We start from the raw sequence: 23,610 nt of genomic DNA on the forward strand, positions 1-23,610 counted from the left end.
TAAAAAAACACTATAGAATAGATGAAATGGTTATAACCATTTATCTGAATAAAATAGAAACGGGAGATTCTTTCCACAGCTCCTAAGGAGCAAGAAGGAGAGGGTATCTTTAAGCAATATACTCAACATGGGTATATAACCACTACAGTGTTAAAATAAAAATAAAAACATGACTATAAAATAAATGGGAGTAACCAGAAAGAAAATAAAACTTGTCAAATGTAGACAGTGACTTACAGAACAATAAAACCAAGTACTTGCCCAACAGCTGACCCGGGCCGCCGGCCCATCCATGGACCGATCCAGCCAATCTGCAGGAAATGGGGATAGGAAAGACAAGGAATATAGAACGGGTAGGAGAAATGGGAGAAGGGGGCAAAGTAGATGTAGAGTGTTATTTAGAGACCTAATCATATAGTAATATGGAGAGTGTTTTGTAAAAGTTGAAGGGAGTACCTCAATGTATTCTGGAAGCAGCACTGAATCGCCAGCTTAGTACAGGGGGGTAGGATCTGGATAAATTTATCCCAGCAATTAAATAACTTTTCAGTCAATAGTTCTTTGTGGAGTGAGGATTCGAACCAATCCATGGTGACCAGAAAGAGGAGTCCTGAGGTCGCCATGTCTAAAGAAGGATCTGAGGCCTGTATCCATTGTTGTAGGATGGCTTTCTTACCTACTGCCGAAATAAGTATAGTAAGCTTTTTGTCACATTTAGGGATGTTGGGTTGGTCTGCAATGTAACCGAACAGGGCCCAGGGGCCAGTACATTGAAATGACAATCGCAGAGTGGTTGTAGCATAATTGTGTAGTGTTTGCCAGAAGGCGTGTGTATGTGGACACTGCCAAAGGCAGTGAAAGAGACAGTCAGATCTCTCCGCCGTGCCCATCAAATAGCTGCGTTTAGGTGAGAAATAGGCTCTGTGAAATATTTTTAGACGTTTTCTGATAGGAACTAGCTGGACTGAGTTTCAGGTTAGTTAAAAAGGGATCCAAAATAGCTTCTGAGTCAAGCGAGAGGAAGTGGGAGGCCCATTTAGTAAGCGCTGGGAGGTTGGTTTCAGGGTCTAATTCTGGGCAAATACGAGCTTATATAGTAGAAATAGAGAGTGTTTTGATGCGGATTACCGAATCAAGAGGGTTCGTAATATCCTGGGGTCCTAATTTGGTCAGAATTGATTGCAAATAATGGGTAGCTTGAAGATAGGGGAAGGCGTGACTAGGAGGGAGATTGAAACGTTGCATAGCTTCCTCAAATGTGAGTGGGACATTAGAAGCGTTAAGTAAGTGTCTTATACATAGGATTCCAGAAGACCGCCACGCCGTAAAAGGAGACCCGGCTTTGCCATTCTGGAACTCAAGGTTTCCCACCAAAGGGAGGGATAGAGAGTAAAAATGTTGCAGACGAAGGGATTTTCTTGCGTGTATCCAAGTGTATATAGTAGAGGATTATCAAATTGGGGTAGTTTTAATTGGGACGGACGAGCATGTAGAAGGAAACCAAGAGAAAGATGGGCGCATAGCTGTGAATCTAAAGCCGCGTCAGTGAAAACAGCAGAGTTATTGATCCAGTCCACCACGAACCAGAGAATACAGGCTAGATTATAATGTTTTATGTTGGGTGGATTGACTCCGCCTCGATGGGTGGCCTGTGACAGTTTTTATAGAGGCTGATCCTAGGCTTTTTAGAATTCCAAATAAATTTGGTAAGCATGGAGTGAAGTGATGAGATATCTGGTTTAGAAAGCAAAATGGGAGTCATTTGCAATATGTAGAGTAATTTCGGGAAGCTGGCCACTTTAAATAAATTACATCGGCCCAGTAGATTGAGTGGTAGGTTCTGCCACAAATTAAGTTCCGTTTTGATCTTAAGGATAACTGGAGTGACATTATACGCATATGTTATGGGAGAGAGGCGGTAGAGCTATGCCTAAATAGGTTATGTAGGTGGGAGCCCATTTTGAAGGGAAAGGATAAGACCAATCCAACCTCGCCTGACTATATATAGCCAAAGCTTCTGTTTTATGGAAATGAATAGAGAAGCCGGCAAAGGAAGAAAAGCAAATGATAGCATCTATAATAAAAGGGACAGAGTGTTTCGGGTTAGACAGGAAGAGAAGAATATTGTCTGCAAAGGCAATAACACGTAACTCTCTATTACCTCTTTTTATACCCGAGAGGTTAGGGGAGGGCAATATATAGCGTATAAGTGGTTCAAGTGCTAAATTAAAAAGTAAGGGGGAGAGGGCATCCCTGTCGTGTTTCTCGCTCGAGGCAAAGAGAGGAGGAAGCAATACCATTAACCATCACTTGGACAGTTGGGGAAGAGTACATCGTCTGACTAAGCCCATGGAAGGGTCCTCCAAAATGCTGAAGAAGGGGAGATTGAACACCATGCGCTGCTAAATGGATATGTGTTAATACCTTGCTGAATAGAATGCACACTGGACACATTCTATACGTTTAGTTTCATAAAGAGTAACATCTATTTAAACAATTCACAGTAAAAACAATCAGGCGGCTTACTTGTGCTGCTGGCAGTGGTGGATACCCTGCAGAGTGGCTGCACGTGGAGGGGAGACAGGCGGCAATAATTAAACACAATAATTTAACGGATAATGTAACCATAACATACATTTTCGGTGGGACAGAGTTACAATAGCAAGCTTGCTTGACAACCCTCATTTATTTGTGCTACTAATCAACTTAGCAATCCCTCATTAATATTAATTCTGATTACCTATCAGACAGTGACTTTATACTGTTTAGTCTAGATGATTCCATGGATAAGGTTTGCAAACGTGCTAAATTAGATTGATACTTTTATGCTACAATTTGCATTTTACGTGTATGCATTGTTTTTACTGTGAATTGTTTAAATATATGTTTCTCTTTATAAAACTAAAATTATACAGTGTGTCCAGTGTGCATTCTATTCCGCAAGGTGTTAACACATATCCATTTAGCAGCGCATGGTGTCCAATCTCCACTTCTGCTTACATTTCTTGTGCGAGTCCCAGCAGACCCACAGAAACACTTGCAGCAGCAGCAGTGGATATTTCATTCATATGATATTTTTTCATCTAATCTTTATATACAATTATTTTTACTATACAATATTTAAGTGCCGGAATTTGCAGGTTGGAAGGTGGTAATCCAAACCACCACCCTGCATACCCTTGTTTTTTTCCTCCAAAATGCTGCCAAGCAAGTACATTGTGGAGATGGGACCAAGCTATTTTATCAAAAGCCTTTTCGTCATCCAAATTAATTAATATATTATTTTGGAGATTATGAAGGCGATGTGGGATATTGCAGCAATAGCTGCTCGTACACCTATCACCGATTGTCTACCTTTTACAAAACCCAATAGGGCAGGCGAAATCAGACGAGGCAAACATTGTTGTAGACGGTTAGCCATCAACTTAGTCAATATTTTAAAATCTTGATTTAGGAGGGATATTGGGCGATAGAAACCCACCAAATTGGGATCTTTACCAGGCTTGAGTAAAACTATAATCCTTGCCTCATTATGCCGTAGAGACATTTCTCATTAAATGGTTATACAGTGAAGTTAAAGTGGGTGCAATATCTACCTTTAACAATTTATAAAATTCAGCACCAAAGCAGTCTGGTCCAGGACATTTACCATTAGGCAAGGACTTAATGGTATCAAGGACTTCTTCCTCTGTAACAGGGCGGTCCAGCAGCTCCCTTTCCTCTTGCGTTAATCTAGGCAAGTTAGATGCCGCAAGGAACATCTCACTTTTAAGAGCATCAGAGGGCTCCTTAGAGTAGAGGGAACTATAAAAGTTTTAAAATTCACTACAAATAGCATTAGGGTCGGTGAGAAGGGTGCCGTAATGGTCAATAGCCTTAACCCATGTGCGAGCACGTGGGCCTTTGATTAGATTTGCTAGGAGTTTCCCAGATTTGTTACCAAACCTGTGTAACTTGTTACGATAGTAGTCGTGGTGTGTCTGAGCCGGTTCAGTTAGGAAGGTGCCATAAACCTGTTTAGCTGAGAGATATTCCTCTTTGTGGGTAGGAGTGTCATTTCTTGTGTAGGTATTCTAGGCTATGGTGAGTGTGGTACTGAGAGTTTTAAGTTGGGTAGATTTTTTTTCTGTTTGGAATGTACGTATGACATGATGTGGCCCCTAAGGACTGATTTTGAGGCGCTCCCAATACAGGGGAAAGCTGTCAGCCTGAGCTGAGTTGTCGGTTGTATAGTTAAACCAAGCCTGTTTAAGGTGTAAGAGGAAATCTTCAGAGTGAAAAAGATAGGCAAGGAACCGCCAACATTTGGTAGCGCGAGCTCCCGCGGGTGTCACGAAATCTTAGCCATGGCTCGTCCGGCTGCGGTAGGCAGCGATCCCAGAAGCGCGACCCAAGTCTCACACGGCGCTGCGGCCGCCTTCTCTAGGTGTCCGGCTGCTGATCCAGCGGGTGTCCGTCTGCGGTCCGGCGCCGTGAAATTTAGGTCCCGGCTTTTCCGGCCACGCTAGGCCGCAACCTGCAGGAGCGTTATTCAACCCTCCCTGGCTCCACGGTCAGCATGGTCCGGTGCCCAGTAATCCTTTTAAATCATAATGACAACAAAAACTAGCCACCCTGATCAAAAGTTTACATACCCTGGAGATTTTGGCCTCATAACATGCACACAAGTTGACACAAACTGGTTTGAATGGCTACTAAAGGTAACCATCCTCACCTGTGATCTGTTTGCTTGTATAAAACAGGAAAGGGATATGAAAAAATATCCAAGCAATTGAGAATGCCAATCAGCAGTGTTCAAACTCTAATTAAGAAGTAGAAAATGAGGGATTCTGTGGAAACCAAATCACGTTCAGGTAGACCAACAAAAATTTCAGCCACAACTGCCAGGAAAATTGTTCGGGATGCAAAGAAAAATCCACAAATAACTTCAGCTGAAATACAGGACTCTCTGGAAAAAAAGATGCGTGGTTGTTTCAAGATGCACAATAAGGAGGCATTTGAAGAAAAATGGGCTGCATGGTCGAGTCGGCAAAAGAAAGCCATTACTACGTAAATGCCACAAAGCATCCCGCTTACAATACTCCAAACAGCAAAGAGGTGAGCCTCAAAACTTCTGGAACAAAGTCATTTGGAGTGATGAGACCAAAATTTTACTTTTTGCCCATAAACGTTACATTTGGAGAGTAGTCAACAAGGCCTATGATGAAAGGTACACCATTCCTACTGTGAAACACGGAGGTGGATCGTTGATGTTTTGGGGATGTGTAAGCTACGAAGGCACTGGAAACTTGGTCAAAATTGATGGTAATATGAATGCAGCATTTTATCAGAAGATACTGGAGGAACATTTGCACTCATCAGCCCGGAAGCTGCGCATGGATGTTCCAACATGACACTGATCCAAAAACACAAGGCCAAGTCCACCCCTCATTGGCTACAGCAGAATAAAGTGAAGGTTCTGGAGTGGCCAGTCTCTTGACCTCAATATTATTGAGCCACTCTGGGGAGATTTCAAATGTGCAGTTCATGCAAGACAGCCCAAAAATTTACAGGAACTGGAGGCTTTTTGCCAAAAAGAATGGGCAGCTTTACCTTCTGAGAAAATAAAGACTCATCCACAACTACCACAAAAGACTTCAAGCTGTCATTGATGTTAAAGGGGGCAATACACGGTATTAAGAACTGGGGTATGTAAACGTTTGATCAGCTTCATTTGGGTAGTTTCTGTTGTCAGTATGATTTTAAAATTAGTAAACACAGTTGTTTGACAATAAATGGCTTCACCTAACCACTAACCATGAGTGAAAGAAAAGTTTGTGAGTTATCATTCATATTCTCTGACAAATGGCCAGAAAATCACAAATCCTGCTAGGGTATGTAACCTTATGAGCACAACTGTATATAATAGACTGTACTAACGTCTTGGTACTTTAACTGCTGCTGCACCTGGCTGTGCTAAACTTGCGCTGATGTACGCAATTGCACATCTCAAAGACGCGTTATTGAGAACAGATGGTCACATTTATAGTCTTGTCACTTGTTACGAATGGTATATGGAGCTCCAGCCAATCAGCCTAACTGAGATGTTTGAAAAGTGAGAGCTACAGATGTAGCGCTGCTTATCATTGCAGGTGACGGGGCCTCCGGAAGGGGACGCGCGTATGTCCCCCCTTACAACTGAGCTCCCCCTGGGTTCCCAAAGCGTTTCTCCACTCCCTAACCCTGCCAGTCTCCCTGAAGCGGAGACTGGCAGGGTTCCCTTCCCCCGCCGACGGTAAACTGGGAAGTGCGTGCATGTGGGTCCCGGTCAGATGTAGCGTCCACTCGCCAGTGGAAGAGGTCTGGCGAGCCCTGGCGATGGATGAGCGGCACTACATCTGTAGAAGCTGATTTGGCAGGAGCACCAGATCCCATTCATAACGAGTGATAACAATATCAGTAGTTGATAAACCTGCACCCCCCCCCCCCCCCCTATGCCAGGCATTTCGAAAGGAAATTTAGCACAAAGGTGACTTGAGATTGGATAATAATCATTGCACGTGTAATGTGAATTATTTCCTATTTTTGTTTTGTTCCTCTAGTAGTAAACTGCTCCAAGAACTGCGGCAGGAAGGGGCACAGTGCTTGGGCTTGCTCTGTGCTGCTCTGAGCTATGAGGCGGAGAAGATCTTTAAGTGGATTTTTAGTAAATTTAGCTCCTCGGCTAAAGATGAGGTCAAACTTCTTTTCCTGTGTGCAACATACAAAGCTCTAGAAACTGTTGGAGAAAAGAAGGCATTTTCATCAGTAATGCAGGTAAGTCATTACTATGTTGGTTCTCCTGTATAAGGAGTCACACTTTGCCATTAAAAGCGTGAAGCGTTTCTCTGAATCCTTCTGGTCACTGTATTGTCTTCCCATGTATGCTGCTGCTCACCCTAGTTTTACAGCCTGTTGGCCAGAGAAATCTGAGCACTCCAACATAACTGCTAGATTTGTTTTTCTGCGGATGCTGTAATTGGAACCCTGAAAATTACAACGATGACAAGTTTAACATTAAGGGCTATTGGCAGTTATGTAGAAAATGGTTTATTTGTTAGTGTTTACTTGCTCTACTTGGTCCCCCAAAATCTTCCTGAATGGGTGGTAGATGCCTGATGATGACCTCTAATGGTCCATATTTTAAGGATAAATCATGCTTGGGCACAGGTGATTATGTTTTGGAACTACTGCCCTACAAACACAAACCAAGGAGAAAGGTGGGAGAACCTGCTATTATGCGAGACATACCTTGGTTGCCAATGCAGTCTCTGGTAGTGGTGCAGTTGGTTAGAGAGGTTTAGATGTTCTGACTAATGGCTGCATAACCATGAATCCACAGATGCACTTTTGTGTTGTGATGTCACCTGAGCGTCGTATTGTGGGTCTTTTTTTAATTTTTTTTAAATCCGAGTATTTTAAAAACAAACCAGGTGCTTTTTGTGTGGGTTCTGCTTTGGTGGAACGTGCTGCATAAGCAAGCTTCAGCTCTTGGTCTCTGCATTGACAGCAGAGCACCGTTCCATCTGGGGAAGCTGGCTACCGCTGCACCTAGTCCAGACAGCAGTGTCAGTGTGGACTTTTCATACAGCTATCCCAGGAGATATTGCCACATATAGTATGGAGGAAATACAGTTCGAGACAAGGTGGTAAAGCCACAAGGCTTTGAAGAAGAAAAACTACAGACACTTTGGGTAGCATTGTTTGTTTCTTAAAATATTTTTGTAGTTTTTAGAACTAGTTCTTTCTTGCCGTAGGTATTCATAGATGTATGGAAATTTAGAATGTGTTGCCATGACCACTGTATGCATCAATCTACAAGGTCACAAGGAAAGACAGTACTACTATTCGTTAAGTCTATTGAAATTTATCAAACTAGCTGCAAGAAATGGAGAAAGTGTAAGCAATTTATTAAGCCCCGTACACACTAGATGAGAGGTCCTGTAGCAAAACTGAGCTGCTCAAAATCACCCAGTGTGTATGGGCATTTAGTAGCAGAACATGGTAACTTGTGCAAAGGAGTCATAGAATGGGGGCTTATTTAATAAAAGATTCTCTAAAGGTGTACTTTTTATAATTTTAGTTTTGTATTAGAAAATATTAATGTTAAATTTCTGTTCTCTGTGTTATTCAGTTAGTAATGACCAGCCTGCAGTCAATCTTGGAGAATGTGGATACACCAGAATTGCTGTGTAAATGTGTGAAATGCATCTTGCTTGTTTCCCGGTGCTACCCCCATATCTTCAGTACTAATTTCAGAGTAAGTCTATATACGTTACGTTTTATTGCTTTTATTCTGTACTTTTCTGGTCATGATTTATAGCGAACATTTGACAAATTTTTAATTTAAACTTGTTAATCTTTATGTCAAACCACACTACTGGTCACAAGCTTTAGCGCACCCACATCTTTGTAGCTTTTATTGATGTTCATTGAATAACCTGAAATGTCACCAAGGTAAGCTGTAAACTGCTAGGGGTTGAAGATTTGCTAGCAAACACCTAAGAGGAATGTTAATTTCACAGTTTAAAAAACAAAAAACTTTTTTTTCCCAGTGAGCAAGTAATTGGTTAATGATGTAAAGCTCCACAACGTGGCACTATGGCCTGACTAGATTTTGACTGCATGCAGTCAAAATCTAGTCGAATTGCTAGTACTCTTGCCAGAGAACACTGGTCTGCATAGATCGCAGTGATAAGTGGGCAGTAATACCCAACAATCCAGCTAGACAAGCAGAAAGGTGTTCTGTATGATTACCAGGCTTCTGTGAGTGATTTGTAAGGAGGCGGCCAAGCTGCTCTCTGTAACTGCTGAGGCAGCAATGTGCTTTAAAGTGGCTGTACAGCATTCTGGTGGTAGGAAGAGGGGAATAGTAAAGGTACATACACACTGGAAGATTTGAAGCAACATGTGGGCGTTCCCGATCAATAGCAACGACCAATCGCTCATGCATGCAGGAAGATCATAGACCAATCTTTTGTGAAGGGTTTCAAATCGTTTCCTGTGTATGTACGATGAACGATTTGAAACCATCGGTAATGATGTCTGATAGTTCTGTGTGTATGCAACTTTAGCCTTAGGTGGGCTGTAAACGATGATGAAAGCTGGCTTGGGGGGTGAGAAAGGGACCAACAGAATGTGCCTGCCTACCCATATGTAAAAAAAATACCCAGGTTCAATAGCCACACCGCCAGGTGGTGTACAGTTCCAAAATGCTCTGGCAATCCTCTGTCCTGTTTTTTATTTTATTTTTTCTGCATCTGGCACTGGCACCTTGACCCTGGGCGATGCAATACACCAGGGGCTGCTCTGGGACCCTGTCAGACAATAACAATTATTACTCGACCCCAGCAAGTTACCACAGAATGGTCGCCACATGTGTGGTCAGTGAAGTGACTGCTATTGTGACAGGGCAGCAGTGGGTAATGAGGGTATGTAAAAGGGGGAAAGGGTATGGAAGAGGGAAGCAGAGGGTGTTTACTTAATGAGTTATCCCTTGACCCCCCCTCCACAGACACATTAATCTGATGGTCAGCAACATTGAGTCGTGACCCCATGCTGAGGTGGTCGGGACCCACAGTTTGAGAACCGCTGCAATACTCTTATAATTAAGTTATTTAAGGGTTCACCCTACAGCCATCTTATGACCCAAAACATACCTTAGGGCTATAACAGAACTACTGTGTAGGAAAATAACTACAAAGGTAGACTTCAAATCTGGACTTAAACCCCATGAAGCTGGTTTGGAGACAGAATGGAGAAAGCACAGCTACCTACAAGTGCACACATTTGTGGAAACTTCTGCAACAGATTCTGTAGAATATCGTTAGTTGCTAGGTTCATTGGTTATATTTGTATGCGCTGGTCACTTATTTTGATTACATTTTTGTGTAAATTATTATTATTTTTTATTCTCTAATTGTTTTACTCCCATTTGCAGGATACTGTTGATATTTTGGTTGGATGGCACATAGACCACACACAGAAACATTCTCTCACGCAGCAGGTGTCGGGTAAGATTATCATCTCAATTCCTTGCCAAGCATGGCACCTTTTACGGTGTTTGTCTTTTCTAATGCTCGTCCTTGTTTTGTACGGTAGGAATTAATCACCAGATAATGTGCTTTCCAAATTTACTTCCTTACCCACCTCCATGGTCAGGCCATTATTTCCTTCATGCCATTTGGTGGGCAGTGGGAAGGGGCGGAGCCATGGCGACGGGCACCAAGTAGCAAAAACTTCACTGGTGCAGCCCAGGCCCCTCCTTCTCAACACTCCACCTTAGGTCAGTTTTTTTCTTGGTGCCTTAGAGCACAGGCACATTTTTTGGTAGCTGCTGCAGAAATACTGCAGCTTTAAAAAAATATATATATATTTTTTTTTGTAACAGTGGCGAGCAAGCTGGATACAGGACCCAAGCTCCTCCTGCTCCGGAGCCGGCTTGCTGCGATCTGCCGCTGACTAGACGACCCCCTTCCCCGGCATAGAGGGGATGTGCGCTGAGGAGCAGGTATGCTGTACTCCTTTATCCCCCCTCCGCCTCCCCACAGCATGCTACGGGCAATTCCATTTCAGGTCGGCCCATGGTGATCCGATTGGATCATCCTAACAACGGATGCCAGCCTCTGAGGCTGGGGAGCTGGGCAATCTATCGGGCCCTTCTTCAGGCTGCCCCACTTCTCTGCTCTCGAGCAGTAAAGGTTCAAACGAACAATGCCACGGCAGTGGCTTACATCAACCACCAGGGAGGAACCTGGAGCAGGGCAGCCTTTCAGGAAGTAAGCCCAATCCTCCGGTGGGCAAGAACGTCCCCTTCTGGCGCTGTCAGCGGTATACATCCCAGGAGTAGAAAACTGGGAGGTGGATTTTCTAAGTCGCCAGGACATCCACTCCGGCGACTGGTCACTCAACCCAGAGGTGTTTTGCTCTCTGACCCGTCGTTGTTGCAAGCCTCAGATTGACCTCTTGGCCTCCCAGTGGAACCACAAGTTGCCTTGTTACATGTCCAGGACTCAGGATCCGAACGCCTTTCTGGTCGATGCTCTATCGGCACCTTGGCCGTACGTCCTTGTATATTCCTCCAGTAGCTCTCCTTCATGGTTTCTTTGTCGGCTCAAGCAGGAACAGGTGACTGTCAACCTAGTGGCTCCCAATTGGCTGCGCAGATCATGGTATGCCAGTCTTACAGATGGCGATGGAGCCTCAGTGGCGACTCCCACTTTGTCCAGACCTTCTGTCTCGTGGTACCTCTCAGCATCCCAATCTAACTCACCTTGCTTTGACGGGCTGGCTATTGAAAGGGAGGTCTTGAGGAACAAGGGCTTTTCGTACTTGGTTATTCAGACCATGATATCCACTAGAAAGCCCTCTTCAGCAAGGATTTACTATAGAGTATGAAGGTCCTTTTTCCGCTGGTGTGAGGACCACAGAAAGAACCCAAGGGTCTTCACCTTACCCAAGGTTCTGGCCTTCCTTCAGTCAGGAATGGATTTTGGCCCTTCATCATTCCACTTTAAAAGTTCAGGTTTCGGCCCTTTCGATTTTGTTTCAAAGACATCTGGCAACACACCCAGAGGTTCGTACTTTCTTCCAGGGTGTCATGCACCTGGCTCCTCCGTTCTGTAGTCCGATAGTTCCCTGGGATTTACCCTTGGTCATCAAGGCTCTACAGACATCTCCTTTCGAGCCTTTGGATTCAGTGGATCTCCACTGGCTTTCATGGAAATCCTGTTTCCTCCTAGCAATTGCATCAGCTAGGCAGGTCTCTGATCTATTCTCCTATCTTGAAAACAACCATTTCTGGCTTTCCACCCGGATCGGGCAGTCCTCCATACCATGTTGGGTTATTTACCAAAGTTTGTCTCTCGGGTTCCATGTTAAACAAGAGATCGTTGTCCCTTCCTTCCAGGACTCCAGTGGAGAGCAGACCCTCAATGTGGTTCAGGCTCTTCGCATTTACGTTGATAGGACAAAGGACGTTAGGAAGACGGATGCCTTATTCGTCCTTTACGATCATCACAAGCACGGATGGCCTGCCTCCAAACAGTCCCTGGCTAGATGGCTGCAGCTTACTGTTCAGCAGGCTTATGTCTTGGCTAAAAGGCTGGTCCCACCTGGTCTTACGGCCCATTCTACACGCTCGGTAAGCTCATCGTGGGCTGCTGGCTCTGGAGTCTCTGCAGAGCAGCTTTGCCGCGCAGCCACATGGTCTTTCATGCACACCTTCATTCGCCACGATCAGTTTGATACTTTCACCAAGGTCGACTCTGCCTTCGGCAGTGATGTCTTTGCTGCAGTTTAGGAGCGTTCCCTCCCGTGAGTGGACACCTGTATGACGTCCCAGTGTCCACCTAATGGATTTTTGTCCTTAACAGGAAAATCCTTATTTATGAATCCTTTGGTGGACGCTCTTACACCCCTGTTCGGCTGGAGGGTTGGTGTTAGGGGGAGCTCTTGTTTCACATTGGTACAATGTCGCTCTCTATCTTTTTACTCTCCTTTTCCTGTGCTCCTACTGTAGTCTAAACTGACCTAAGGCTAAGTGTGGGGAAGGAGGGGCCTGGACTGCACCAGTGAAGTTTTTGCTACTTGGTGCCCGTCGCCATGGCTCCGCCTCTTCCCACTGTCCACGACAGGATCCAGAAATAAGTATTTTCCTTGTAAAGACAACCCCCCCCCTTTTTTTTTTTTTGCCAATATAGCTTTTCTATTGAAATTTTTTTCACCCAGGATGCTTTTGTTTTGTGAGGTCTTTTTATTTTGTCATTTTGTTGGCCAGTACAACCGTTCTAACTAAAGTGGTTTATTTTGCTAAATAATATAAGTATTTATTGACCTTGAGAGCTATGGACCAGCCAAGGTCCTGAGCACAGGACTGTATAACACATTTAACATGTATAATACTGATAATAATACTGATCATAGCAGACTACCCTGTGCCAGCACTTTCCTACACCACTGCTGGTTATATCTAGGGCCAGTTTTCACATGGTGCAAGAATGTCTTTCTGCATTTCTATTTTGACTGGGCATACACTTTGGCAAACTTGCTTATTGGGGCTTGGTTAGAGTTCAATCCATAAGGTCAGTGGGTGCTTTCTGCATGGCTATGAAGTCTGCTCCGGCTTTTAAATGCTAGTTTGGGCAGAGGCTTTCTCTGCACAGAACATAAGCATTCCCTCTCTTTATACCCCTTTTCCACTGACATGAATAGTTTTTTTTTGCATAAACGGCACCAGAGGGAGACTCTGGGAGAGGCTACATTCAGCCTGGGAATACATTGCAGTGGTAACGGGCATATTGGAGAGACCTGAAAAAAATCTGGCCCAGGATTTTGGTGGAAAAGGTGTATTGGACAACTTCACTTCCCATGGTTCCATTGTCCACCACAGATTATAGTGAAAATGGAATTTTGTTTCTTGCCTGCAAAAAAACGAATTTTCTCTGATTCCATGTGGGATGCTTACCGTTGCGCCTGGATATATGGAGGTCCAGATTCACCAACGTCTCCTATGGCTGTTTCTCTGTATGGCTGGCTGTTTTCCCCTCTTATTCCCCCTGTTCTTTTGCTTTATTAGGAGCTTGTGCTCGGCACACGTTTACACTGTGGTGCCCAGACTCCTGCAGCTTCAACTATACGCACAGTTGCAGTGGCTCAGGGTTTCAGAGATAAGAGTTTAAGCAAAATCCAATTTTTTTTTTTTTTTACATTATATTCTGTTAATAGAGCAACAGTGCTATTTTTGCACAACCTATGGAGGCAAAATGAGAAATCTTTGCGATGTATCAGGGCTTAAAGTGGTCATGCAGAGGTGGTGGAACTCATTTCTCTATGCCACCTAATTACACCCCTCCCCTCCCCCTATTAGGCAGAGACAGGGCCAGTGATAGGGTTTTGGGCATCCCCCTGCAAACTAGAATGCTTTTCTGTGAGAATTACTGTGCAGGGCCAATGTGGAGGTTAAAATGTTCCACCTCACCATTAGAGGTGGTGGAACTCCGTTCCATCCCATTCCCCCTCACTTTAACCCCTGGATGTATCTGCTACGTGTCTACCAACGGCTCTTTACCTGCAAATTAATTGTATCCTTTTCTTTTGTCCTTTTTAAATGGTTACTGGTCCTTTTTTTTTTTTTTTTTTTTTTTTTTTAAACATACATACATGCTATATGTGATATTAAAGTTCTAAACTGAGTGCTGTTTTAAAAAAAAAAGTTCATCTGGGGAGATAGTTGTATAGTCACAAAAATGTTTTTGTTTGTTTGTTTTTAACCATGTATTTTTATAATGTAGTGTCTTCAGTCACTAATGAATTGGATTTTGGCTTGCTGTTTCAGGGTGGCTACAAAGTTTGGAGCCATTTTGGGTGGCAGATCTAGCATTTTCTACTACTCTATTGGGGCAGTTTCTAGAAGATATGGAAGCCTATGCTGAAGTAAGAAACTACTAATTTAAGTAAATATGTGAACTTGTTACCGATTACAGTACTTCTTTTTTATTTATTTTTTTTTATTGCATTTTAAACTACTTTTTTAGATGTTTTGTTAACCATTTAATATTACTCTAGCATTTAAAAGCACACAGTGTCACAGGTTTACCCAAAGATAAGCACTGGATAAATAACTTACCAGTCCCTAGAACTCCTTTTGTTGAAATGCAATTAGGGTGACCATTGCTACTGCACTTTGTGAACTGGTTTCCCTTCTCCAACACTTTCCACATGGTACAAGACCTGTCATTAAATCACCTGCTATTTTATATGTATAATACTGTAAATATGTACTTTGTAGAGGTTTCAAATATTGTTAGGGTGGTACGATGTACACCACATGATCTCATGTTCAATGACTCAGTATATGGTTACATGATCATTGTAATTTGCGTTCTCCCATCTAATGTGAAGTGCATAAGGTGGAATGTTGCGACTCAACAATTCATCAAACAATATAGAGTGTGTGTGTGTATATTTACATTGTGTGTGCGTGCTTAGTACTCGTCTACACAATGGTTGTTCAGAGTGGTTGCAGGTACCATCCAGTACAATGTAAGGTTTGTCGAGCAGGGCCTTCTTTCTTCAGCTTTTCTTCCCTTTTACCATAATTTCCTCCCCACCTGGGTTCTCACACCCCACTGCTTATTTCAGTATTCTGATTACTGATACAGCATGGTTTATAAACCGTGTCCTTTTTATAAAACCATGTGTTTTTGGGATTAACAAAAGAACGTAGGGCGCTTGGGTATGACAAGGAATACACAATTTATTAAAAAACATAGACCACAACAATACATACAATATTACAATTAAAACCAAGGTGTCACTATGGTGCTATAGAAATAAGCATTAGACAATCTAATCCCTTATGGTAGAAAAAAGGGGGATTAATTTGGATGGTGAAAGTCCAATTAATTTCCAAGGTACAATATCCTTTAGAAACAGGGTAGTTCACATGGGTGATTCACCGCGTTGGGCAAATTAGTGTGCACACTTTTTGTTTTTTGCAGCACAGATATCCTGCTCATAGGGGTAGTAGCAGTCACAGTTTGAGCACAGGACTTCTGTCACACAGAATGCAGTGACAGTGTCCGTCCTGTACTTTTAAAACAGATCTTACCGCTCTGTAGCGTTGGCAGGTATCGGTAATGATGAATTAGTGCAACTGCACTGTAGCGCCTGCCTGCTTGTGCCTCTCGGCTGGCTCAAACAGTCCTGTGCTCAAACTGTGACTGCTACTACCCCTATGAGCAGGATATCTGTGCTGCAAAAAACAAAAAGTGTGCACACTAATTTGCCCAACGCGGTGAATCACCCATGTGAACTACCCTGTTTCTAAAGGATATTGTACCTTGGAAATTAATTGGACTTTCACCATCCAAATTAATCCCCCTTTTTTCTACCATAAGGGATTAGATTGTCTAATGCTTATTTCTATAGCACCATAGTGACACCTTGGTTTTAATTGTAATATTGTATGTATTGTTGTGGTCTATGTTTTTTAATAAATTGTGTATTCCTTGTCATACCCAAGCGCCCTACGTTCTTTTGTTGTTCCTGTTTATTTTAGAGGCTAGCAATCCTCTAACGTGGTGGCTGCAGGGGGACAAGTTACACCCCCTTTGTCCCGAGCGCCAAAGACTACTCCCTGGGTTCTAGTATGTTTTTGGGATTGTTGTGCTGTGGAACCCTTGTGGGGTCATATATAGAAAGTAGTCTATACCAGCTTTACTGTGGGATCCGGTTAGGCATCAGTTGTCTCTTGCAATCCATTTTCATTGGTGAATTGGCACCATGATTTGCATTTGCAATCCAGTTCCAAATTAATTCTTTGGTGCATACCCGTGAGCAGGTGCGGGAATGATTCCCTCCCCCCAGCGATGATGGCGATCATCGCTGTCCATACACGCTGGGCATAGTCGCCCAGTGTGTGAACCTTAACACTTCACCATTACAGTCCAGGTTTCATGGGTAACCATGCTTCAGTCCATATGGTTAAATCAAGTTAATGTACTAATGAAGTCATCTGTGCTGTGCTCAAGCATGAATATCTGTAAAACCTGTACTGTAATGAGTTTTATCCTGGATTTGCCAAGCCAGTACGTATAGATTGAGCAGACTGCTTTAAGAAATCAGGAAAGCCACGGTGACACAACTGAACTTGTCACAACATGATGGTATGACGAACCGTATTTCTGAAGGTTATTGCACGTCTTACCTCGGTAGATGCGCTACACCAGCATGCAGTCAGTGTGTGCTGCCGCTTTTCTCTGCTAAGAGCATAGAACTGGAGCTATAATCATCACAAGCTCATAGAAGTTGAAGATTGGTAGAATGTTGCCCTCCTCTTCCTGCTGTGTATATGCATGTTTAGGTATGTATGCAAATCTGTGTTTAAATATGAATAGGCACACAATTCTATGTATGTTTGTATAGTTGTAAATTTATGATATCCGTGGTCCAAAAACGAATTGCTTCATCTGCTAATTTTTCTCCATCAGGACCTGGGAAACCTTGCCTCTGGTGAATCTGTTGATGAAGACATTCCTCCTCCATCAGTCTCCTTACCTAAGCTTGCTGCTCTGCTCAGAGTATTTAGTACTGTGGTACGAAGTATTGGGGAGCGCTTCAGTCCAATCAGGGGCCCTCCCATCACTGAAGCTTACGTCACTGATGTACGATTCATTTAACTTTTCTCTTAGTTTATGTAAAAGAAAATGTGTGTTCCCCCCCCCCCCCCTCCTATAGAATTAGACCTGTTTTTCAATGCCTCAAAATTGTCTTGATTTTACTACAGTAGAGTTAATATTCATTTTGAAGTTTCACTATGTATATATGTGTGTAGTGTGGTGTACTGTGTTGTATATGTATATCCCCAATGATTCCTAATTGTTGAAAGCCTCCATCAATGTTACAATGTGTTTGCAAAGACCGCAATGAAATCAGGTGTGGTGGTGTTCCTTTGTCATCTGTTTCATAGATCGCCAATCTTTTTTCCAGATCATCAATAAAGGCAAATTGAACCTTGGTGTTTTTTAAATTTCTAAGGCCAGTATTCAATGAGAAAAATTCGCTGTGATTTCTGGAGAGTTTGTGCTTTTCACGCGGTGGAGAGAGGTTTTTTTTCTCCAAAGGCGAGCCACCCTATTCAATGTGAAATATTCTCCGTCTTTCTAAGTGATTCTCGCCGTCTCTCTCCGTGTAGAAATTCTCCATCTTTTGATGGAGAGCAGGAATGTGAACTTTTAAACTAAAAGGGTGTTTTTTTTTAATTTTGGTGTCAAAAAATCAGGTTTTTTTTTCTGTGAAGGGCCATGTTATTTTTATTCATGTGCCTATAGCACATGAATATATATTTAATTTAAAAAAAAAAAAATTTTTACAATTTTTTTTTTTTTTTTTTTTTACACAGTGCAGCCAGCAGGGGGCCGGAGCGCTCGAGCCGCTCATTAGATATTCATATATTCACTGCACCCGAAGCACGTTCGGGTACAGTGAATACTGGGTCCCCCGCTGGCTATAGGGGGGGCAGCCTGTGCTGCCTGGGTCCCGGGGAGCCCTGCTCCCCTCCCCATATCCCCTGCAGCAGCCAAGAGAGACTTTAATCTCTCTTGGCTGCTACGTCCCCCGGCTCCCTGACAGCTCCCTGCCGCGGACGCTCGTCCGCTGCAGGGGTTAAGACTCGCCGCGAGTGGCGGCGAGTCTTTAACACGTTGAATAGGGGGAGCAGGAGGCTCCGGAACACGGAGAGTGCATGGCGAGAGAAAAAATCTCTCGCCATGCAAGGAGAAAATTTCACATTGAATACTGCCCTAAGTGAAATTTTCCAAAAAATGACTTCGATGTGCATACCACCAGGTCCAGAAGTACCTTTTTGCCGAATTTAGTGACTGAGTGTCACGGTGGATTTTTTTAGATATTTTATCTCTTTTCGCTGCTGCAGCCTTGGCTTATTGGGGCTAATTGGATAGCCCCCGTTGAGACATTTACCCACTGTAATTGATTTCCCCTTAGTATATATATTCATGTTTTAACAAAAACAACATTCCTTGTAAATAAGCAATCTTCACTAAGGAAATGACATTGTCCCACTTTAAATTCTAGATTTTATATCGAGTTATGAGGTGCGTTACCGCAGCCAATCAGGTGTTTTCTTCTGAGGCCGTTCTGACCGCTGCCAACGAATGCGTTGGTGTTCTACTCGGCAGCATGGATCCCAGCATGGCAATACACTGCGAGATGGTAATCACATATGGATTAGGCCAACTGGGTAACTGCCAAACTTCCGGCACGGATTACATCATCTCGGTCCTGCACCTACTTACGCTGGTAATTTTTTTTTTTTACATTTTTTAAGATTTAATACAAAAAAAATGTATGTAGCTAGAAGCATTTAATAAGAAATCAGAGTTTTAGTCTGACAATTATCGTAGTGAAAATACGTTTGTGATTTGGTTGGTAGCCATAGAAAACATACATTAGAGGAGATCGGAGGCGCTCCAATTTAAACTCTGTGCTTTTTTTCTGTCCTATTCACAGACATTTACACTATGTTTATCCATCATTCGTACTACAGCATAACACATTTGTCACAACCCTTATTAGCATGTATTTTTTTTAAATTGCATCTGCCTTTGGACTTTTTTTTTAAATATATATTTTATTGAAAGAAAGGTATATAAAAATAGAATGTGTTTTTTTTTTTTTCCTTATAACTTAGGACGTACTGAGAAACCGTTATTTGGGGGTCACTGTTCTACTGTAAAATGGCATAGTTTCTGGACTGGGCACTTCTGCAATTTTGTTTCTTTCCCATAACACGCCTTCACAGTATGAAAATGACTTTGATTTTAGGGACTCCTGCTGAAACTGCTGTTTTTACATATCTCTTAGCATTTTGTTTTGTAGTAGCGGAGCAGGTTTGAGTAATAACTGATGGTTTACCTCTGCTACTACTACACACTATTGGGACACTGGGAGATGTGACTTATGGTGTGTACACACGGTGTGAGTACTGTGCAATGCGATCCCGGCGCATTCAGATCGCATCGCACAGCATGCATGCGATCTGCATACAACTTTGACTATATAGTGCAAATCTTCAATGAAGCCAAGACTTTCTGCTTGCGATACGTGAACGCGCATCGGGATCGCAAGGGTTAAAAACCCATGCAATCTGCATGCGATCTAGATGAGATTTTGACTATATAGTCAAAATCTCATGCTGATTGTACCTGTGTGTGTACACACCAAAACACTCAGTCACTGGGGTTTTTGTGTTAAGTGCCCAGGGCTACGCCCTGGAGCTGTGGTGGGATTACTAGGGACTACTGCACTCTCTCCCTATTGCATTGCAAAACCTCAGAATGCCATTGCACATGCTCTGATTAGGAATAACACTTGTATTACAGAGTATACTATTCTGCCTGATTTGTGTTTGGTTTTCTTTGTTCAGCTGAGCATTGCACTTTTTTCTGTCAGAGTACTTTCTCTGTCTAAAATATGACTGCTTTCTCTTTTTTACTTTTCATTGCTCAAGTATCTTTTAAAAAGATGTATGTTTTAAGCTATTGTTAGTATGTCAACTCTCATTTTACTTCTATTCTATATGGATTCTTTCCTAATAATGTCCTATAAAGGAAATCCTAGATTTAAAGATTCAGTACATTTTCCAGATTCTACAATATGGCAGGGGATGTTTAAACATGGTCCATGTACGTGAGATATTTATCCAAAATGTAGGAACTAGCCTCATGGAGTCACTTTCTTAATCTTGGCAGGGACACGACCGATTAGACCATGGGTCTTCAAACTGCGGCCCTCCAGATGTTGTGAAACTACAAATCCCAGCATGCCTTGCCACAGTTTTGCTATAAGGGAGTGTTAAAACTGTGGCAAAGCATGCTGGGATTTGTAGTTTAACAACATCTGGAGGGCCACAGTTTGAAGACCCATGCATTAGATCAACCTTGTGCGGAAAGAAAGATTTCTCCCCTATTAACTTTTTTTTTATGTTACTCTTACCTCCATCTCAATGACATTGTATCAGTGGTCCTCAGACCTTCAAGCAGTAGTCTTAAGGAGGCCACACACGCACCGATGCGGGCGGTGCGATGCTGTACGTTGGGGTGCGCGTTCCCGCGGCACCTCATCGTACAGTACAAAAAGTATGTGCTGCACATACTTTTTGTACTAGCTTTTTCTAGCACAGCATCGCATCGCATGCACAAGGCATACGATGCTAAGTGTGCTAGTTAAGCCCACAACGCACGTTGGGATCGGTGCGTGTGTGGGCTGCATTAGAAGCCTCCCTGGGTCAGTTCCCAGCAGAATGGTTTTCACCTTGGCTTATATGGTGTAGATGCCTAGAACACTAGGGTTCTCCTATGTTCTATATCTCAGAGAATTCTGATTTGGAATGCCCTATGATTTTGTAAGATGGTTTCCCAGATGGAAAACCATGCCTTGTAAATGATTGGCACTTAAAAATAAAAAACAGCCTCTGCTGAGTTTGGCACGGCCACTGGGCTTGCACCACATAACATCCGGCCCCTGGTATTGTTTGTTCTTTGGATGGTCTGTCTCTGCTTACCTGGGCTTTGTTACATTTTAAGGTTTTTCATAAATCCCTTCTTTACAAAGTCTGGCCTAGGAATTGGCTTTAGGAAGTTGTAGCTGCTCATACCTGATGTTGATTGGTCAATACAGATTTTTGTCAAAAGATCAGCGGCTTCATGGAAGATGAGTAGACACTTTGTTTATGGTTCACACGAGAGGATGGCTGGCAACTAAACAGTTGTTGGCCAGGACAATGGCATAAATATCTTGGCTTCATGTGAGGGGTACTGTTAGTAACAAATTCATGTGTTTACATATGCGAGTATTGTTCTGGTCTGGGTATTTATTTCTAGTCTATAGGCTTTGTTTGAAAGTTGAAAACTGCCGATTTGACATGGGTTCCAACCCCTGTTCCACCACTCCACCAGTTTACAGAAATGCCTACTCCTGCCACTGCTCTCTCTACACCCCACAGTATATCTGCATCTCACAGATGGGTTCAAGGAAAACCCCTTGAGTGCTGGAGGTTTGTAGAGGACTAGATCTGTCTTCTGGAAGTAGCACAAATGATACAGGGCACTTCTCTATAGGATATCGCAGAATGGCTTCACAGACCTGTTCTTCCATGCACTACTGAGCCAGCACCATTCTTTCAGATATATAGTTAATATTTAGGTGACTGGATATATTTTACTAATCTCTTTTTTTTTTCTCTGTTGTAATTGAATGAATTTCTTTGCAACGCACAATTAATCTTTTTAGAATGAAAAAACCTTTGTAGTAGTTCATGTGTATTTTATTTTTGTTTCAGATTGTTGAACAAATTAATACAAAACTGCCCTCCTCTTTTGTGGAGAAACTGCTTGTACCAAACTCAAAGCTGCTTACGCTACGGTACCATAAGGAAAAGGAAGTAAGCAATTTTCAGACTTCTGTGATGCTACTGTATTTTTATATTTTTCCTCCTATGTTATTTGTATTCAAATTTGCCCTTAAACAGTACAGTGGCGATTTTATGTAAACTCCTTGCCAACTGTGTGGGAAACCTTCTGAAATCACATTTTCCATCTCCTATATATTTGGCTACATCTGTCACTCAAAGTGGGTGTCTGTGTCTATAACGCTCTGTTCCTGGACTTTCCTCTTAATGTGTGATTGCCTTCATCTGTGCTGAACACCTTTCTGAGAAATGAACCTGTTTAAAACAGGTGATGGCAATCATACATTAAGGGGAAGTCTAGAAACAGAGCATTGTGTCCCTCCTGGAGAGGGTCATGTTGGGAGGTATGTGACAGAGAACCAGCCCAGTGAGCCCACAGACAGTGCCAGACACCCACTGCCTTACCATGTTGCCCAGCACTGCTACTCCACAGCCACCAGGTGAGCGCCCCCCTCCCGCGATTTGCGTCAAAACCTCCCCCCCCCGCGTGTCCCCCCCTCCCGTGATTCGCGGCAAAAACACCCGCTCCCCCGCGACCCCCCCTACCGCGATTCGCAGCAAAAACACCCCCGCGACCCCCCCTCCCGCGATTTGCTGCAAAAAGAACCCCCCCACGACCCCTCCTGCAATTCGCGGCATAACCACCACCCCGCGACCCCCCCCTCCCGCGAATCGCGGAAAAAACACACCCCCCCCCCCCGCGACCTCCCTCCCGCGATTCGCGGCAAAAAGACCCCCCCCCCCGCGACCCCCCCTTGCACGATTGGCGGCACCCCCCCTGCGACCCCCCCTTCCGCGATTCGCGGCACCCCCCGTGACCCCCCACCTCCCGCAATTTGCGGCAACCCCCCACCGGAACCCCTGTGAACCCCGCGATTCGCGGCACCCACCCCCGCGACCCCCCCTCCCGCAATTCGCGGCACCCCCCCGTGATTCGCGGCAGCTCCAGAATTAAATTGCACATGGAACACTGACATGGCTATGGTCGACAATGAAAAAGGTTGACATGAGTTTTTGAAGTTTTTTTGTCATTTTTTGAATATTTTCATATTCATTCTCATGTAGGGATGCCAATCCCGGGGCATTTTTTCAATCCCGGGATTCGGGATTGAAAAATGCTCAATCCCGGGATTCCCGGGATCCCGGGATTGGCTTCCCTAATAATAAAAAACACCCTGGCCGCCCAAGCGCTGGGCGGGTGGGTGGCAGGGACCGCTGGGTGGGAGGGCGGGTGGGTGGCAGGGAGCGCTGGGTGGGAGGGCGGGAGGGTGGCAGGGAGCGCTGGGTGGGAGGGCGGGTGTGTGGCAGGGACCGCTAGGTGGGCGGGTGGGTGGCAGGTACCTTTGGCAGGTACCGCTGGGTGGGCGGGTGGGTGGCAGGGACCGCTGCCGCTGGGTCCCCGTGAGCGCTGGGTGGGTGAGCGGGCGGGTGGCCGGCCGTGAGTGCTGCCGGCCGTCAGCGCTGGGTGGGTGGGCGGGCAGGTGGCCGGGAGCGCTGGACGGGCGGGCAGCCGTGGACGTGCGCTGTGCCCTGCGCAGCGTGACCTCGCAGCGTGACCTCGTCACGCTGCGCACTGCGGGGATTGGGAAAGCCGGGCAGCGTCT

The 23,610-nt window shown here is 44.0% G+C and overlaps 1 protein-coding gene across 1 annotated transcript in view; it reads left to right on the forward strand.

Moving 5' to 3' along the window:
* SMG1 (SMG1 nonsense mediated mRNA decay associated PI3K related kinase) overlaps positions 1-23,610 on the forward strand; it is a 112,476-nt gene that overhangs the window by 18,630 nt on the left and 70,236 nt on the right. The window contains exons 6-12 of the mRNA XM_083153282.1: positions 6,582-6,795; positions 8,153-8,278; positions 9,959-10,031; positions 14,354-14,451; positions 17,010-17,183; positions 18,613-18,837; positions 21,878-21,979. Coding sequence (XP_083009408.1) covers positions 6,582-6,795; positions 8,153-8,278; positions 9,959-10,031; positions 14,354-14,451; positions 17,010-17,183; positions 18,613-18,837; positions 21,878-21,979 — 1,012 coding nt within the window. The remainder of the gene's footprint in view (positions 1-6,581; positions 6,796-8,152; positions 8,279-9,958; positions 10,032-14,353; positions 14,452-17,009; positions 17,184-18,612; positions 18,838-21,877; positions 21,980-23,610) is intronic.

The sequence above is a fragment of the Crinia signifera genome, chromosome 7 (genome assembly GCF_055691185.1).
Source record: "Crinia signifera chromosome 7, ASM5569118v1, whole genome shotgun sequence".
Lineage (NCBI taxonomy): Eukaryota > Metazoa > Chordata > Amphibia > Anura > Myobatrachidae > Crinia > Crinia signifera.